Source organism: Peromyscus californicus, unplaced genomic scaffold, assembly GCF_007827085.1.
Source record: "Peromyscus californicus insignis strain IS unplaced genomic scaffold, ASM782708v3 Scaffold_12__1_contigs__length_115047231, whole genome shotgun sequence".
Taxonomy (NCBI): domain Eukaryota; kingdom Metazoa; phylum Chordata; class Mammalia; order Rodentia; family Cricetidae; genus Peromyscus; species Peromyscus californicus.
In genome coordinates, this window is record NW_026294413.1 from 71,734,861 (window position 1) to 71,755,047 (window position 20,187).

General features: G+C 41.6%; 1 protein-coding gene across 3 annotated transcripts; it reads left to right on the forward strand.

The window, feature by feature from the left end:
- The first annotated feature begins 16 nt into the window (after nucleotides 1–16).
- On the forward strand, nucleotides 17–18,912 carry Rab2b (RAB2B, member RAS oncogene family). Of its 3 annotated transcripts, XM_052733287.1 has the most exons (8): nucleotides 17–242; nucleotides 465–536; nucleotides 4,622–4,689; nucleotides 11,167–11,249; nucleotides 11,451–11,543; nucleotides 13,917–14,028; nucleotides 15,365–15,433; nucleotides 16,781–18,912. In XM_052733287.1, the coding sequence occupies exons 1-8, from the start codon at nucleotides 197–199 to the stop codon at nucleotides 16,886–16,888; spliced, it is 651 nt and encodes a 216-aa protein (XP_052589247.1). In that variant the 5' UTR covers nucleotides 17–196; the 3' UTR covers nucleotides 16,889–18,912. The 3 variants fall into 3 exon arrangements, with proteins under 3 accessions (XP_052589247.1, XP_052589248.1, XP_052589249.1); XM_052733288.1 differs by lacking the exon at nucleotides 11,167–11,249 and having other exon boundaries at nucleotides 11,416–11,543; XM_052733289.1 differs by lacking the exon at nucleotides 17–242 and having other exon boundaries at nucleotides 459–536; nucleotides 11,088–11,249.
- Nucleotides 18,913–20,187: the final 1,275 nt, after the last annotated feature.

Sequence of the window (20,187 nt, forward strand, 5' to 3'; positions counted from 1 at the left end):
GCGGGGCGGCCCTAGAGGCGGCGTCGGGTACTCAGGATCCAGCGAGAATTTCTGGGGAGAGCAATAGAGACGCGGCCTGAGCTAGAAGGGCTGGAGCGGAGGCAAATAAGGAGATCGGTAGTTTGGGTGGCTAGAGAGGTCGGAGGTACGTGGCTGTAGAAATCAAGCGGACCCGGAACACAGGCGCCTCGGGACCATGACTTATGCTTATCTCTTCAAGTACATCATCATCGGAGACACAGGTAAGCCGCCGGTGGACCGCCTGCGGGGCTGGGGCGGGGATCCCACCTCCAAAATCGGGCCTGGGGGCGGGGCGGGGCGAGTGGGCCGGGCGAGCGGAGTTGAGCGGAGGGGGCGGGGCGAGCTCCGGGGGCGGGGCTCTGTTCTTCCCGTGCACCCTGTGCCCCGCCGGGGAGCCCGCGGCTTCCCGGGTGGCGTGTCTAGTGCACACCGTCCTTTTTCAGGTGTGGGGAAGTCATGTCTCCTCCTGCAGTTCACCGATAAGCGGTTCCAGCCTGTGCACGACCTCACAATAGGTAAGCACACCCCCTCGTTCTAGAACAGATAAAAAGCTGGCAGGCTGAACTGCTGAAGGAGAAAGTTAACAGTCTCAGTATTCTAAGTAAAAAGTTACGCCTCCCCACCTTAGTCCGATTCCATGGTATATGAAAAAATGATAAAAGCTGGTTAAATAGAGGGTAAATATTTGAAAGGTAACTTTAGAGATGGATGTGAGAGAAACGCTAGTTGCCATAGGAATTTTTTCTTCAAATGCAACTTGTATGTTTATGGAAAATCCCACGGAAACACAACCGCGTACTCAAAAACTCATCTGTAGTTTGTGGTTCACTACCAACCTCACATGTTTTTCGAAGTAAACACCGACATACGATTCTTTTTGTGTTGGAGAGGAAAAAGCCAATTTCAGAGCCACCCCAGTCCTTCCTCCTCCTCTTCCTCCTCTTCACTTCTCATTCTCTTCCTTTTTGAGACGAGTTCTGGCTATGTAGTCCAGGCTAGCCTCAGATTCACTCTGTAATCCACACTGGCCATGAATTCGCAGAGATCCTCCTTCCTCAACCTCCAAGTGCTGTGATTACAGCCATACACCAGACTGGCTTTGAACTCCATGTGTAACCTGAAGACATCTTGATCTTACTGCCTCCACCACAGAGGAAAACTCCAGCTACATCCACCTCCTAAATGCTGAGATTAGATGTGCTCAGCCTGGTTGTTTTTTTTATTTTGTTGTTCTTGTTTTAGTTTCTTGCTCATTGAATTTACATTCTTAACTGTTCTGAAAGAAAGAAAAAAATTAACAGTGAGGTTTTTTTTTCTCCCAAAAAGTACCATTTGACTTTTGTTGAGGTAACAGGTGGAAGTAATTTTATATCTTTCTTATAGACTGTAGCACCTTAAAGCAGAAATAATCTATATATAGAGAGGATATCTACATAGAATGACTGAATTGGTATTATAGCATTCCTGAAGGTAAACTAAATTTAATAATCTTGAAAATCTGAGTTCCTTGTGCTATGTCCAAACTACTGCATGAAAATAGAAAGGGAATTGTCTGACTTACAATGCAATGTTTGTAACATGACTGTTTTTGAAATATTGCCCTTGAGATGAATTTTGCCTTGAAATAGAAGAATGCCAAAAGCCTTATCAGTTTGCTAGTTTCCATACTGCTTTGAGAGAGGATATTTCTGGTGAACTCTGGGAATTACTGGTGGTTGAAGATATTTTGTCCTTGAAGACCTGTTTCTTAGGCAGTTTTCTTTCTTCTTTCCTCCCTTCCTTCCTTTCTTTTTTCTTTCTTTCTTTTCTTTTCTTTTTTTTGTGTTTTTTTTTAAGACTAGATTTCTCTTTGAGGTCCCAGAACTTGCCCTGTAGACCAGACTGTCCTTGAACTCACAGAGATCCTGCCTCTAGGCAACTTTCTTAATTGCAAATGAAAATAATTTCAGAATTGCAGTAAAGAAGTGCTGCTTCATCACAGAACTATGAAGACACTGTCAAATTCTTTCCAGGGTCTGGAGAGATGACTCAGCACTTAAGAACACTGGCTGCTCTTCCAGAGGACCAGAGTTCAGTTGCCATCACCTGCATGGCAGCTCATAACCATCTGTCACTCTAGTCCCAGAGGACCCACTGCCCTCTTGTGGTCTCCACGAGTACTAAGCACACATACAGCATATATACTTACATGCAGGCAAAACACTTATACGAATAAAAATTTAAAAGCCTGAAAAAGAAAAAAAAAGAAAGAAATGCTTTCAGTTTAGAAAATTTAGAATTAGAATTTAGTTGAGAAATTACAGAATTAAATATTATCTAGTCAGATTTTAATATAAGCTACCATTCCTAGGAATTTATCCACTTCTTGGGGGCACAACCATTTATAATGAGATGTACCTGCATGCATGTCTCTGTGAGGGTGTCCAGTCCTCTGGAACTGGAGTTTCAGACAGTTGTGAACTGCACATGGGTGCAAAGAATTGAGTCCCAGTCCCCTGAAAGAGCAGCCAGTGCTCTTCACCGCTGAGCCGTCTCTCCAGCCTCAAATCAACCTTTAAAAAAAAAAAAGGAAGAAAAAAAATTTATCTACTCTTAGTTTTATTTTTCCTAGAGTTGTAAATTTTTTAGATTTTTTTCTATGAATTGTAGCTTTACAGCTTTACAATTCATTTAATGGGAACTGGTTATCACAAAACTTTGTACAGTGGCTACACATTCTCTCTTGTTTTTCAACGAGATGGGGTTTTTCTGTGTAGCCCTAGCCGTCCTGGAACTTGCTTTGTAGTGGGTACAGGTTCTTCAGACATTAGTTGTAAATTGTTACAGTAACTGCTCTGGGTTTTTTGTTTGTTTGTTTGTTTGTTACTTTTTTTTGTTTTTTGAAACAGAGTTTCTCTGTGTAGCCCTGGCTTTCCTGCTCTGTAGACCAGTCTGGCCTCAGTGCTGGGATTATAGGCATGTGCCACCATCTGTCACTTTTCTTAAAGACTAACAAAAGATAATCTAAAATCTTAGTCATTGTAAGGTCTTATAATAAATCAATTGTCTAATTGATTTGTCTAATAAACCAAGCCTGGTTTATTACCAGAATTTGTAGAACTAGCCCTGGGGACACATACGTGGTCTTTTTTTCCTCTTTCAGATTTTTTTTTTTTTTTAGTTTTTATTTGTATGTATATGCCTGTCTATTTGAACATGTGTGTACAAGTGTCTGCAGGGTCCAGAAATTGTTGAGTGCCCTGGAGCTGGAGTTACAGGTGGTTGTGAGCTACCAGACATGGGTGTTGGGAACCAAACTGGTCGTCTCTATGAGCAACAAGTGCTCTTAACCACTGAGTCATATCTCCAACCCCCAGGGTCTTTTTTTTTTTTTTTTAAAGATTTACTTATTTATTTTATATGCATTGGTGTTTTGCCTGCATGTGTGTCTGTGTGAGGGTGTCGGATCCCCTGGAAGTGGAGTTACAGACAGTTGTGAGCTGGGAGTTGAACCCGGGTCATCTGAAACAGCAGCCAGTGCTCTTAACCATTGACCTATCTCTCCAGCCCTGCTCACCCCCCAGGGTTTTATTTTTATTTTTTTAATTAATTAATTTGTTTATTATGTATACAGTGTTCCGTCTGAATATATGCCTGCAGGCCAGAAGAGGGCGCCAGATCTCATTACAGATGGTTGTGAGCCACCATGTGGTTGCTGGGAATTGAATTCAGGACCTCTGGAAGAGCCTCTAATACTCTTAGCCAGTGAGCCATCTCTCCAGCCACCCCCGCCCCCCAGGGTTTTAATAGAGTAAATTTTGTCCTGATTTTAAAATCAGAACAGTGAGAATATTTTTATTTATTTGATTTTAATTAGCTTTATTCCCTTATCTACATTTGGATATATTATCACTTAGAATCCACTTATTTATTTTTGGTGCAAGGGATTAAACCAAGAGACTTGTGTCTTTTGCAGTTGCACTATCGCAGAGTTATATATCCAGCGGTAGGATATGATTTTTATTTGACCTGTGTGGCCTCAGGTCAGCCTTGCATTGGCTATATAAAAAGTGATGGTGACCTTTCACTTCTGAGCCTCATGCTCCTGCCTCCACCTCTCGAGAGCTGGGATCACAGGCGTGCACTGTCATGCCCAGTGAAGGGGTTTTGCGGGGAGTGTGTGTGTACACCGTGCGCAAGTTCAAGTGAGCATGCAGATGTCCATGAGTTACAGGCAGTTATAAGCTATCTGATGAGGGTGTTGGAAACCAAATTCTGGTCCTCTACAAGAGCAGCACATGCTTTGCCTTTACTGCTGAGCCATCTCTCCAACCCCATGCTCAATTTTATTTGGCTCTAGGAATTGAATCCAGGGCCTCATGTATGCTAGGCAAGTACTTTATCAAGTGAGCTACAGCCCCCAGTCCATGGGTTTTTAATTCTAGGAAAGAAACCAAAAGGAGCACAAATTTAATTGAGCCATAAGCAGCAGTAATGAACTGAATGTCAGTGAGTGATGACAAAGGATTCATTATAACACTTTGGGGAAAAGTATGAGCCTCCAGATCAACATGTATGTGTTCGTGACAGTCACATCCATTCTCTTGGCCTTCACTGACAGGTGTGGAGTTTGGAGCCCGGATGGTCAACATTGATGGGAAACAAATCAAACTGCAAATCTGGGATACGGTAAGAGAGGGCAAAATGGTTTCACACCAGACCAAAACCCAGTTATAACAATGAAAGCTAATGTAGCCGTGTGTAGATGAGGCAAGAAGCGGAAGAAAGGTCAAGCCAGGAGGGGTTACATACTGAGATACTCAGGTCAAAAAAAGTCATACCTTTTTATTTTAAATGACTCAGTTTTGTGGGGCAGTGGTGGTGCGTGCATTTAATCCCAAATGGCAGAGGCAGGTGGATCTCTGTGAATTCGAGGCCAGCCTCGTCTACAGAGCAAGTTCCAGGACAGCCAGGGCTACACAGAGAAACCCTGTCTTGAAAAACCAATTCACCCCCGCAAAAAAAAAAAAAAAAAAAAGAGAGAGAGAGAGACTCAACTAATATAGCAAAAATAAATAAATAAATGAAAATAAACGTAGCAAAAAGTGAATGTCCCTTTATATCAGACCCTTTTCTATCTCACATTGTTGTCATTCTGCCAGAGGAGTGCAGTGTTAATGATCCAGTGTATATGATTTCAGACCATTTAAACTATAAATAATAGACATTTTGTGTTGGAGGCCAGACCGACCTACATAATGAGTTCTCGGCCAGCCAGGTACAGAGCGGGACCTGTCTAAATAAAACAAATAAATACATATAAATAAGTAAGTACAAGGATATGGTGGAGGTTTTTTTTGAAGACTTTTAAAAACTTCTTTAGTGTATGTGTGTGTGTGTGTGTGTGTGTGTGTGTGTGTGTGTGTGTGTGTGTGTGGCAGTGTGTGGCAGTGTGTGCATGCAACCTGGTGCGTGTGGGAATGACACGACTGTTTTGTGCAGAGCTTCTCTTCCACCTTCTCAGGGGCTCCAGGGACCAAACTCGAGTTGTCAGGCTTGCATGCCAAGAGCTTCGCCCGCCGAGCCATCTCACCAGCCCGAGATGTTGGTTTGCGTTGGTCTTTACGTGTAGAGGAGTGTGACAAGAGCAGGCAGAGCTGTGCTTTTTGTACAGTGGTTTCCATAATTCCCCAGACTCTTCCATATCAGTAAATACAGGTCTGCCTCACTTCTTTTCACAGTTGCATAGTCACAGAAGTGTGTATGCACTGATGGGTGTTTCGGTTGTTTCTCGTTTTCAACCATTGCATAGCTTCATTTAAACGTTCTTATTTATTACAATTTTAGGCAAATATTTGAGAATTTCTGTGGGCTGTCTTCCCAGAAATGAAATTTCTAAGGCAAAAGTTGCTTATATTTTAAAATGTAGTCAATGAAGTTTTATCAAAGTTTGACTTGATTTAACATAATTTTGCCTTAATTTAGAGAAATTACTTTTGTGTTCAATATTTCACTTATGCTATTCTTTCCCCAAAGGAAAATATTGTAGTCTCTATTCTAGTTAAAGAGAACTAGAAAATAGTTCATAATATTTAGCTAAAATCTCTTCTTGTTTTTGTTTAGTTCTCATTATTTGATCATTTTTTCTCAGCACTAAGAGCCAAAACCATCATATCTACAAGGCATGCACAGGTTATTTTCACTTTCTCTTTTTCTCCTATTTTATTCTTTCTTCTCTGTTGCAACTCCTGCCAACCTGATCACATCCAGCTGTCCCTGGGCCACTTGGGGCAGAGCCCTTTTCTAGCAGTCTTCCAATTTATTGCTACTTTTGGATGCATTATTAATCAGGTGCTTTAAACTTCGTATTCTGTATGTCTGTTGGCTGTTTCCTTTGATTGGAGGTTGTATTTCCTTCTGATCAGATTTTTTTTTTTTTTTTTTGGTTTTTCGAGACAGGGTTTCTCTGTGTAGCTTTGCGCCTTTCCTGGAACTCACTTGGTAGTCCAGGCTGGCCTCGAACTCACAGAGATCCGCCTGGCTCTGCCTCCCGAGTGCTGGGATTAAAGGCGTGCGCCACCACCGCCCGGCTCTGATCAGATTTTTTATCTCACCCTTTTGGGTTGCCCTAATTGTAAGACTATGAATCACTTCATCTCTTTTAACAATGCCTAACTCCAGACGGGTAGCTATGACTTTAAGACTTGCCTGGTTTGGCCAGTGTTTGTTTTTAACACCCTACCCCCATAAAGCCTAAGAAATGTTACTTTATTGTCCAGGTTCACTCCCTGTGTTTCAGGCAGTTGCCACATACTCCCTTCTTTCACTGTTTTGAGTTCATTGTCATTATTTACCCCAACTAGATATTGCAATTCAGGTTTTATTATCTTTTAATTTTTATATTTCCAATAACAGGAATCCCCCCCCCCCATACACAAGAGGTCAAGATATAAATTCTTACAAACTAGCAAAGGGTGAAGCCAGTGGGTATAAAGACCAGTATAAGTTAACTTCTACCTCTTTGACTTAAATCAGTGTCATTTAATTTTTTCTTTTTAAAGACAGGACTTCAGATAACCCAGGTAGCTATGTAGCTAAGGATGACCTTGACTCCTTATCCTCCTGCCTCCAATCCCAAATCTTGGGATTACAGATGTGTGCTGCCATATCTGTATTTAAAAAACAAATAGATGTTTTAGTGCCAAGAATAAAATCTAGCAGATGCCAGTTTGTCATATGGTCAGGGCCATGTGCTTGCCTTGGCCTTGAACTCTCATAGATCCACCTGCCTCTGCCTCCCTAAAGGGCTTTTTTTTTTTTTTTTTTTTTTTTTTTTTCTTAAATGCTGACATGAGAAATGGTTGGGTCATGAAGAAAGTTTAGAGCCACAATTGTATGTTATGTGGATGGGATCTTTAAGAACTATATGGCAGGGCTGGAGAGATGGCTCAGTGGTTAAGGACAAGAGTTTAATTCCAAAGGACAAGGGTTTAATTCCCAGCACTCGCATGGCAGCTCACAACTGTCTGTAACTGTAGTTCCAGGGGATCTGGCACACTCAAATAGACATCTATGCAGGCAAAACACTAATACACATAAAATAAAAAGAAATAAATCATTGAAAATAAAAAAAAAAAAAAGAATTGCATGACAAGCTTGGCATGGTGATGCATGCCATTCCACACTCAGGAGACAGAGGTAGGTGGGTTCCTGAAAATTCAAGGCCAGCATGGTCTACATAGAGTTCCAACTAACCAACACAGTGAGATAAAAAAACAAAAATAAGAACAAAAAACCCCAACAACAAAACAAAACAAAAGCCAGCATTGGACTTATGGCTGATATTTCAAATTCTATATCTTGCCTCACTTGGGAGAAATTAAAAAGCTGTAGATTCTCTTCATCAAAGATCCACTTTCCACTTGATGTGATAGCTTACCTACACCTATGTCTTAATTATTGTTCTATTGCTGTGAGAAGACATCATGACCAAGACATTTCTTTTAAAGAAAGTATTTAGTTGGGGGCTTGCTCACAGTTGTGGAGGGTTATTCAATGATCATCATAGTGGAGAGCAAAGAGGCCAGGCACTGGAGTAGTAGCTGAGAGCTTTACATCCTTATCTGCAGGCATCCGTCAGAGGGAGAAACACTGAGCTTGGCCTGGGCTTTTGAAACCTCAAAGCCCACCCCCAGTGACACACCTCCTTCAAGAAGGCCATGCCTCCTAATCCTTCCCAAGCAGTTCTACTAACTGGGGACCAAACATTCAAGCATAGGAGCCTATGGGGGCCATTCTCATTCAAACAAGCACCTTGAATTCAAGGCTTGCTGAGCTACATCATGAGTTGTAGGCTAGTCAAGGCTACAGAGTGAGACTCAGTTTCACAAAATAAAACCCAGAACAAGAAAACTCCATGTTAGTTGTTTGCTGCTTCAGCCGTTTTTTAGCTGAGCATGGACAAGGATATTTGAAACTGATACAGACCCACCTAAGTTGAACTACATAGTCTTTCCAGCATCCTGGCTCCAAAGTTGCTGAACTTGACTGAGATGAAAAGTAGGGGTTTGATGTTAAGAAGTTTCCTGGTTGTCCACGGGAAGTCAGACTATAACTGTCTTCTTTCTCTGTGTCATTCACTCCTCCACCCACCTTGCTGTTTTGAAGCAGGCTCTCACTGTGGAGCTTAGGCTGGGTAGGCATTCTCGTTTTTCCTCTCTCCTCCTCCTATGTGTGTGCCAGCTCCCCTGTAAGGAATAAGGAGGAAGATTTTCAAGTAGAGTAGAAGAAAACAAGAGGTAAGAGAAGAGCCGAGCGTGCTGGTGCACGCCTTTAATTCCAGCACTTGGGAGGCAGAGCCAGGCAGATCTTTGTGAGTTTGAGGTCAGCCTAAGCTACAAAGTAAGTTATGGGACAGTCAAGGCTATATTTATACAGAGAAATCCTGTCTTGAAAAACAAAAAAACAAAAACAAAAACAAAAAAACAACAAAAAAGAGCAAAACAGGACCCCAAAAGAGCTAGGGCATACTATGACAGAATAAATAAATAAATATAAAATTCTGCGGAATTACTAGTAAAAAGCTAAGGAATTGTATGATGCTTACAGAGGTTGTGATCTGAGGAGACAATCACTATAAGTTAGCAGACTCTCTCTTCTCACCCAATTTAGATTGTAATGCTTCTGTACTCTGGAGTGCTACTGCTCTGTGTTTATATTACAGCACTGCTGTGTGGTTTTTGGCCCGTTCTTTAACTTGCCCCTCTGAGCTTTATTTTCCCTATTTTCAAAGGAGAATAATGGCAGTCTGCTTTAGGGGTACTAGGAGAATTATATGAGATGACGTATGTGGTTGTCTCTTATGGTTTCTGATACACTGCTAGGCAAAAAAAAAAAAAAGTTTAAAATGTTATTGTAGGGGCTGGAGAGATGATTCAGTGGTAAGAGCACTTGTTGCTCTTGCAAAGGACTTGGGTTCAATTCCCAGGACCATATGGTAGCTCATAACCATCCATTGCTTCAGGTCCAGGGGATCTAGTGCCTTCTTCTGACCACCATAGGTACCAGACAGGCACATGGTGTACATACATACATGCAGGCAAAACACTCATACACATAAAATTAAATAAATTTCAAAGAAAAACTTTAATGTTATTGTAGTATCACTACTATTACCAGTTGGTGTTATACCATAAAAACCCATTTATGTTCCCATGTTTCCATCATAGTTTTCTAGTGATAGAATATGGATAATAACTCTTATTTCCTGGGTTTTATAAGGAGAAATTATTCCAAAAATGTGAAAACTTTTCTAACAGGATTGATTCAACACAACAGATATTTTGTGTAGTTGGTTTGTTTTGTTTTTTGAGACAGGGTCTTACTGTGTAGTCCAGTCTGGCCTCATACTCAGGGTTCTTTTGCTTCAGTCTCCTGAGTCCTAAGATACAGGATGAGTACTAATGTTAGAAGCAGATACCAGCACACCAGGCTGCTTCTATTTATGGGTGTATATGAGCACATATGTGTTATGTGCTCACACAGGCCAGAAAGGGGTACTGGATCCTTTGGAACTGGAGTTACAGGTGTTTGTGAGCTGCTCAGTGTGGGTTCTGGGGTCTGAACTTCCATCCTCTTACAGAGCAGTAAGCACTCTTAATCACTGAGCCATCTCACCAGCCCAGTGTTTTTATTCAAAGTCAAATAAAGGAACTATTAGGTTAAGAAAGCAAAAGTATCTAGAGTGTGGGAGGAATTAATTGCTCAGTTATGAATAAGGCAATATTTTGGTCCCATCAGAAATGAGATAAGATTGTGAACAGGATTCTTTTTGTTTGTTTGTGTTTTTCAAGACAGGGTTTTTCTCTGTGTAGCCCTGGCTGTCCTGGAACCTGCTCTGTAGACCAGGCTGGCCTTGAACTCACAAAGATCCACCTGCTTCTGCCTCCAAGTGCTGGAATTAAAGGCATGTGCCACCACCACCCAGCTGGCTGAACAAGATTCTTTGAAGGAAAACTGTCCTAGGTCCTGGACATCATTCTCTAATCCTTATTCCTATTTTCTACCACAGAATCTTAGCAAAGAACTTCCCGGTAGTCTGGCTGTTATGAGGGAAACCGAAGGGCTACTTAGCATAAACTCAGTTGCTCATATCTGACTTTCTGCATTGTTGCATTGGTATATGCCTCCCATTGGGCAGGGTGTTGACATTCTAAGGTAATTTTCCTTTTTTACAGATAAGTTAATAAGAACAGAAAAAGTAAAGTAGCGTGTTCAACATCACATTTGGGATTGAGTCTCCAGCCCTATTTCCAGTTTTACTGTAGGGGATATTGGGAAACATATATGAAGGTTGTTGGTGTCATGCTATTGGCATTGAGTTCTGAGGCCTAAGGATTAGAATACCTTGTAGTTTGATGGACAGTCTCACAAGGAGTAGTAACTGACCTACCTGAAATCTCAATCACACTTTTATTGAAAAATAGCTCACCTGTGCTCCTGCCTGGACAGGCACATTTCTTTTCCCTAATTTATTATTATTTTTAATCTAGCACAGATTCTTTCTTTAGTTAAATTCTTTGTTTTAGGGTGGCATGTGAGCAAGTCACTTTCTCTGGAAATAACCTAGTTTTACTGGGATTTTTTGTTGCCATGTTGATGGTAAAGGCTGGGCAAGAGTCCTTCCGTTCTATCACCCGTTCCTACTACAGGGGAGCAGCTGGAGCACTGCTGGTGTATGACATCACAAGGTGAGTGAGCCGGCTGGAGTAGGATTGGGGGGGCTTGCCTGAATTCCCTGAAGCTGTCCTCTGTCCCTGGCTTCTACCAAAGACTCGGGGTCGGCATGGCTGCTTTTTTGCACACATGTAACTTCCCTTCTCATGAATTCGGAGCAACTTTGGCTTTTTGAAACAGGCTCCTGACCACCATTCTAAATTGTTCTGCTGTAGACGTGAAACCTTCAACCACCTGACCTCATGGTTAGAGGATGCCCGCCAGCACTCGAGCTCGAACATGGTGATAATGCTGATTGGAAATAAGAGGTAAAAATTTTATCTTACAAATACTAGTTACCAGGAGGATCAAACTTCCTCTATGGATATTGGATTTCTTTGTGTTCTGTTTTGTTTTGTTTTGATTTAGAGACAGGGTCTCTCTGAAGTAGCACTGGATGGCCTAGAACTCACTTGGTAGCCCAGACTAGCCTAAAACCCTCCTGCCTTTACCTCTCAAAGGCTGGGACTGTAGGCATGTGCCATCTGACATTGAATTTCTTGATACCCAGACTTTCTTAATATATCATCTTAGTAAGACAATGTTGGCCGGGCGGTGGTGGCGCACGCCTTTAATCCCAGCACTTGGGAGGCAGAGCCAGGCGGATCTCTGTGAGTTCGAGGACAGCCTGGGCTACCAAGTGAGTTCCAGGAAAGGCGCAAAGCTACACAGAGAAACCCTGTCTCGAAAAACCAAAAAAAAAAAAAAAAGACAATGTTACTGTGGTAAGATATACATGAATTTACCATTTTAACTACTTCTAGGAGTATTCTGTAGTCCTAAACATATTAGAATTGTTCTGCGAACCTCACCATTATCCAGCTTCAAGACTGTCATTTTCTCAGACTTTGGAACCACTGAATTCTGCCACCTGCCTTGCCCTGAGTGGTTTCCTCACCGTCTGGCAACCACCATTCTACATTTTGCTGGTGTTGTTGTTGTTGAAGAAACGGGGCCTGTGTTGCTTAGGCTGGCCTCAGTCTCACTCGATAGCCTAGACCTGACTGCTGGGGTTACAGGAGTGTGCCATCACACCGACCCTCTGCATTCTTTCTTTATAAATACAAGTACTTGGGATGGAGATGCATGATGTGCAAGACAGAAACAATAAATAAATACATACATACAAGTACTCTGGGCAACTCATAAATAGAATTGCATAATACTTGTGCTTTTTTAAATTTTTTAATTTATTTATTTATTTTTTTTAAATTTGTTTTTGTTTTTGGTGTTTCTAGACTGGGTTTCTCTGTGTAGCTTTGCGCCTTTCCTGGAACTCACTTGGTAGCCCAGGCTGGCCTCGAACTCATAGAGATCCTCCTGGCTCTGCCTCCCGAGTGCTGGGATTAAAGGCGTGCACCACCACCACCACCACCACCACCACCACCACTTGGACAATACTTGTGCTTTTATAAGTGGCTTATTTTATCTAGCATAATGTCCTCAAGTGCTGTCCATATTTTAGCATGTTTCAGAACTTCCTTTTTCAGGAGTGTAGTATTTATTATTGCCACATTTCATTTACTATCTTTCTGCGGACACTTGGGCTGCTGCCACTTTTGGGCTATGGTGACTGATGTTGTCATGAACATGGGAAAAAGATGTATCTTTTCAAATTCCTACTTTGAGTTCTTTTGGCTACATAACCAGTAAGATTGCTGAATCATATGGTATTTCTGTGTTAATATTTGAGGAACTACCACTATAACAGCACCATTTTGCATTCCTACCAGCAATTCACAAGGGTTCTAATTTACATTTTTTGGCGAGACTTTGTATTCCCAGTTTAAATTTTTAAAAAATTTAAAAATTTTTTAGTTTTAAAATACAGTTAAAAAAAATTGTATCCATAGGCCAAAAGAAATACCTGGCTGAGTTAGATCTAAGCCAGGTGTAATGGTCCATATCTATTTGCACTGTGAGACAGAGGCAGGAAATTCACAAGTTTGGGACCAGTCTGGGCTATATAGCAAGTTCTAGGCCAGCCTGACCTTTATATCATAATCCTGTCTCAAAAATTAGATCAGGGTCAGTGAGATGGTTTGGTGGGTGGAGGTGCCTGCCACCAACCATGACAACCTGAGTTCAGTTCCTGGGCCCCATATGGTAAAATTAGATTCCTGACTGCTGTGGGTTGTTCTGTTGCTTTCATGTGTACACAGTTTGAGTGTACACACATACAGACATACAAACACATAAATAAATTGATAAATTAATAAATAAATGTAGTAAAAAAAAATCAAAGCCAGACAACAATAGAGTACACCTTTAATTCCAGGAGGCACAGGCAGGCACGGATCTCTGAGTTCGAGGCCGGCCTGGTCTACAGAGTTAAGTTCCAGGACAGCCAAGGGTATATAGAGAAACCCCTGTGTCAAACAAAACAAAACAAACAAAAGGCATAGAGTACCTGGAGTGACTGAGCTTTGCTCACTTCTTTGTAACAGAGAACAGTGTTATCTTCAGCCATGCTGAAACCGTTACAAAAGTCAATATGCCTGTACAGGATTATTTTGTAGGATTTACACCTTTCAAGCATTGTAAAAATTGGCAGTTTTAAACTATGGTGGGATCCTTTTAGCACTGTGGATACCCACTTCTCTTCACTCTTTAAAGTTTTCTCCCTAATTAATGTCTTGCAGTGATCTAGAATCCCGAAGGGATGTGAAAAGAGAGGAAGGAGAGGCCTTTGCTCGGGAGCATGGCCTTATATTCATGGAAACGTCAGCCAAGACAGCCTGCAATGTTGAAGAGGTATCACTACAGAGAAGTGGGGACAGAGGCTCGGAGGTTGTACTGTTGTTGGATTCGTCAGCATCCTCTTCTCCAGGGGACATGAGTAAACAAAGAGTGTATTGTGTCAGAGTGACCGGATGTCTCCTTCCAGGGGAATTGTCCTGTTTTCTTTCACCCTGATTCCTAAGGTTTTACTTTTGCCTTGGATAACATTGTTGGTACATGAAGATTAGATACCACTGTTATTTATAAATCACTTCAGTTGGGAATCTGACAGACACTGTCCTCATTATGATGCCAGGTGGTGACTGTATTCCTCGCTGAGCGTATTTGTTTTATTTGCACTGACTGCTAACCTCTCACCTAGGAGCATCAGTACCTGAATACAGTAGGATCAACTGTGCTTAAATGTGTTTTGTTGTGGCCATGCTTTTGCTTCTTTTTTGTTTTGTTTTTTGTTTTTCTAGACAGGGTTTCTCTGGGTAACAGTCCTCACTATCCTGGAACTCACTCTGTAGATCAAGCTGGCCTCAAACTCACAGAGATCCGCCTGCCTCAGCCTCCCGGGTGCTGGGATTAGAGGTGTACGCCACCGCCACCCGGCAGTACTTTTATTTCTTTAGATATGGTTATGCTATATAGCCCAAACTACCCCAAAACTTGCTGTGTAGCTCAGGCTGGCCTCAAATTTGCAATCTTCCTGCTTTAGTCCCTGTAGTATTGGGATGACAGGTGTGCATTACCATATCTAGTCAATGGCTTTTACAAGGACATTTTTGGAGAATATTTTTTATTTGTTTGTTTTTGAGACAGGGTTTCTCTGTGTGGCCCTGGTTATCCTGGAACTCATTCAGTAGGCCAGGCTAGCCTTGAACTCAGAGATATGCCTGCCTCTGCCTCTGCCTCCTGAGTGCTGGGAGCAAAGGTGTGCGCCACCATTGCCTGGCTAAGATTGTTTGTTTTGTGTTTTGAGACAGGATCTATGTAACCTTGGCTGGCCTAGAACTTCATATGTAGACCAGGCTGGCCTCAAAATCATAGAGATCCACCTACCTTCTGCCTCCATAGTGCTGGGATTAAAGGTGTATACCACCGCCATGCTTAGCTGAAATTTTCTGTATTACTCCTTTCTACTGTTTCTCAATTATTCTCTGGGTAGCTCTGGCTGATCTGGAACTTACTGTGTAGACCAGGCTAGCCTCAGACTTGTGTGATCTTCTTACCTCTGTCTCCTCAGTGATGAGGTTACAGCTCAGATTCTTAATTCACCTAAAGAATTCAGATAAGGATATTTGTATTTCTCTCATCTCTTTACTTAAATTTAAGACTGATAAATGATTTATGTCTCCCTCAGGCCTTCATTAACACAGCCAAAGAAATATATAGGAAGATCCAGCAGGGTTTATTTGACGTCCACAATGAGGTGAGAAAGGTTGGGGCTGGAATGGGCAGTCACCTTGATAGAAGCTCCCTGGAATGTCTGCATCCCTGCCCGGCGATGGCACCCTAACCACAGCTGTCCACCCAAGCTTTTTTTTTTTTTTTCTCGAGACAGGGTGTCTCTGTGTAGCTTTGGTGCCTGTCCTGGATCTTGCTCTGTAGCCCAGGCTGGCCTCGAACTCACAGATATCAGCCTGCCTCTGCCTCCTGGAGTGCTGGGATTAAAGATGTACGCCACCACCACCCAGCCAATCCAAGCTTTTTTTGTTTTTAAGTGCAGATGTCTTAGAACCCATCTTCAGTTTCTGTTTTCTCTTAAATCTGAGCCCCATAATGCTGAAAGAGATACATTGGTGGTCTACAGACTTACATAATAAGCATTTTTTTCTTCTTAACTTCAGTTTCTACCTATCTCAAAATATGAGAGAGAGATAATTTTTTTTTAAAGATTTATTTATTTATTATGTACACAGTGCTCTATCTGCACGTATGCCTGCAGGCCAGAAGAGGGCACCAGATCTCATCACAGATGGTTGTGAGCCACCATGTGGTTGCTGGGAATTGAACTCAGGACCTCTGGAAGAACAAGCAGTGCTCTTAACCGCTGAGCCATCTCTTCAGCCTGAGAAAGATAATTCTTAATTGCTTAGGAGGGAAAGCTCTGGGAGAATAAAAGGGAATCGTATGCAGACACAGCCCTTCTACTCCTTCGCTTCACTTACTCTTTAAAAAAAGTGGTTTTGGTATACGTGTGTGTATGTGGTGTGCACGTGTATATATATATGCATGTTCACATGTGTGTAGGCAAAAGTGTGGGTGTTCATGTGGAGGCCTAAGGTTGACAACAGGTACCCTCACCATCGCTGTTCACCTTACGTATTGAGGCAGGGTCTCTCACGGAACCCAGAGCTCTATATTTAGACTAGGCTGGCTAGCCAGTTGGCTCTGGGGATTCCATAGCTCTGCCTCCTGAGAACTGGGATTGAAGGTGTGCTGGCATGCCCATCTGGCCCTTATGGTTTCTAAGGATCTACACGTTTACACGGCAGTACCTTCCCCGCTCAGCTGTGTCTTTGGCCCCCTTAGTTCTCCTGTTCTCACCCAATCACATTTTAATTCTCCACATAGCTATGAAATTTGTGCAGCAGTGCACCTTGAAAACAGGGACAAAGCCACCCTAGTCACCGCCCATCCCCAGTCATTCTTCCACAACCATTTGGCTGGAGAACGTGATTCTTAGAATTTAGCTGAAGACGTCTCCCTTCTTCCTGTCCTTTCTCTCATTCACCTCAGCACTGATGTAGGAAATGTTGCCTTTTTTCTTTTGCAGGCAAATGGCATCAAGATTGGGCCCCAACAGTCAATTCCAGTATCAGCGGGACCAAATTCTTCTCCACGGAACTCTTGTGACGTAGGGTCTGATTCTGGCTGCTGCTGAACATCTGGCCCGAACTCTTTTTTTTTCCCCCCTCCTGGAACAGCTTCAGATCATTCAGCTTAAAGAAAGATCTTTCTTGCTTTGGCTGAGAGCAGCCTCTTTTCAATGTGTGATGTTTCACCCTTCGCTTAAAACACCAGGAGACAGTGGGGCCCTTACTAACCTGTCCTCCGTTAGGGACATGAGTATTCCATATAGATCACGGCTCCTTTTATCCTCTGGTGTTAGGATCAAAGTTGATTGTCACAGTAGTTAAAGAAATAAACAACTTACTAAATACCTACATCTGTTTGCTAGGTGTGGTGGCACATACCTATAATTCTAGCACTCAGGATTTTTGGCAGGAGGATTGCCAGGAGCTTTGAAATCAGTCTGGGCTACATAAGTATTACCAGGCTGTCCATGGCTACATAGTACAATCCTGTCTCAGAAAGCCAAAAAGAAAAAAGAGAGAAAGGAAAAAAATACATATGCTGTTCCTCACCTAACTTGTAGTAGCTTGGGTGAAGGATATTCTGATTGAACATTTAGGACTTAGGATCTGGATAACTTGGATGACACCTCTGTACATAATAATTTCACTGAGTTTCTTACCTTGCCTTGGAAACCTGCTTGTTTTTCATAGGAGTTCCTATAGAAGCTGGGTGCCTCTGTGCGATTTCATTCCGAGTTTTTTTTATTTATTGTATGCCTACACAACCTTAAATATCATTCCTCAGGAGCCCACCACATTGGTTTTTAAGACAGCATCTCTTACAGGAACATGGCACTCCATGGTTAGTTGAGGTTAGCTGGCCTTTCTCATAGCTAGTTCCTGTTTCTTAACTACAGAACTTCGAGAGTAGCAGAGTTGGTACTGGACCTGTGGCCACATCGTTTACCTAAGAAAATGTTAATTTTTCATTTTGTTTAGGGAACCAGTTCTAGCATTACAGTTTCTTTCACCAAATTGATCTCTACTGTCTCATCATTTTTTCTTTCGCCTCATTTTTTTGTTTTGGCGTGTGTGTGTGTGTGTGTGTGTGTGTGTGTGTGTGTGTGTGTGTGTGTGTGTGTTTGGGGGTGTGTGCTAGAGATCAAATGCAGGTTCTTAAACATGCTAGATAAGTGCTGTATCACTGAGCTATGCCCTCAGGAGCCTTCTCTTTTACTTTTTGTTTGGAAGCAAGTTGCCTAGGCTAGTCTTGAATTTGCAGGCCTTAAACTTGGGATCCCGATGCCTCAGATTTCCAGGTAGCTGAGCATACTCCTAACCAGATCTATTAGACTTTTACTCTAATCAAGCTAATTGGCTTACTGAATATGACATATTTATTCCAACTTCTATACCTTTGCACATCCTCTACTAACATCATACTGACTTTTTTCCTTTAGGAAACCCTCAGTGACTGACCTAGGGAGTTCTAAGAAATTATTAACACAGTATCTCTTAGCATTCCTATCTTGGTTATTCATATGTGTATTTGTATGTATTTTACTTTGTAAATACGTTTTGTAGTTTTTTTTGGGGGGGGCGGGGAGGAGGTTCTGTCTCATATAGGATGTAAGCTCTATGAGAGCAGGGTCCATGTCATTCCCAATCCATCACACCATTCTTTACTGTACCCTGCACAAGTCATGATCTTGAATTTGAGTGACATACTTTAAAACTTAAGGCTTTAGACTTTAGAAGAAACAAAAGGCCTTAGAATTGTATCTTTATAATTGTGTCTCAGCTTTCCCCATCTGCTTATCCTGGGTTCTCTATTGCTCTTCTCTCCTGCCCCACTGTAACTTACTGCCCTCATTCTGTGCAGCATACAGTATGAATGCCTGCTACCAAGACTCAGATAAGTAGATACTTCTTCGCCTGCTCCTTAGAGTGGATAGTACCAGTTTGCCTCCGCTTCCCATGTCATGCCACCTCCTGGGATAGTTGCTCTTTTTTACTTGTCTCATTTTCTTTCACAGCACTGAGGTCTTATCAAATTTTCTAATTTTTATTGTTAATGACTGTTTTACTATTAAATATATGCATGATCCAAGCTGCTTCTATTTCATGTGTCATTTCTGATTATACCCTAAGTGTAAGTAGATAATATCCTCCTAGAGTATTGCATCAAAGATACCTTCTTCTTAGAATTGGTTTATACTGAATTCTACCCCTGGTAGTAGCAGTAAAGTCAACATTACATCATAGGAACTTAGAAGACATGTGGGCATTGAAGTAATTATGCTTTTGGTGTTTTGTTTTTTAACCTTATTTATTCGAAAAAGGTTTGTCCGTTGTTAAATTTGCATTTAGCCTGTTTCCTTACCAGGCACAAAACTAAAGTATATAATGTAATACTTTTCTTTTTTCCTTCTTCTCTCCCTCTCTTCTTTTCTTTCTTCCTTTCTTTTTAAGTCAGACTACGTAGCCCAGGCTGTCCTAGAACTCCTGATCCTCCGGTAATAGCCTTCTGAGTGCTGAATGTGCCAGCACATCCATCAATTTGTAGTTTCTATTAAAAAGTTTTCTTTACTGTTCAAAATTTTTTTTTAGCAATTCACAAGGATTAGAGAATTGGCTGAAGACAGTGTTTTGCCTACAGCTGTTATTCTCAGTGTGATGAAAGGGAACCTTTCTGATATTATTGATGCATTAGAAAGGGGGGGCGAACCTAATTCCAACATCCAATTCTATTTTATTTTATAACCTTCTATGCTAAGTATTTTTGCCATTTTGAAAGGAAACAGAAAAAGTGTGGCTATAAATTCATGGCCTGAGTCAAGTGGTCATGAATGAATACAGAAACATCTCCCACCCCCATGTACTGAATGGTAATTATGAGACATTCTGGGTGTTAATTGGCTTTTGAAACCATGAACACTAGAAATCATGTAATTTATAGCAACAAATCAGTCTAATTAGTAGAAATCATTGAATCAGACACTTTCTCCCTTTCTATGATGCTTATAATGACTTCCTTTGTTGGTGGGTCTTGTATTCTGTACCAGAAAATAACTAGATGGGTAATAGGCTCTTATTATAGAAACCATATAATTAAGATTATACCTCTTGCCGGGCGGTGGTGGCGCACGCCTTTAATCCCAGCACTTGGGAGGCAGAGGCAGGCAGATCTCTGTGAGTTCTAGGCCAGCCTGGTCTACAAAGTGAGTTCTGGGAAAGGCACAAAGCTACACAGAGAAACCCTGTCTTGGAAAAAAAAACAAAAACCAAAAAACCCCAAACAAACAAACAAGATTATACCTCTTTGCATTTGCACAAACACTATTATACAAACATTATTCTCATAAATCCTAATACCTCAAATTTA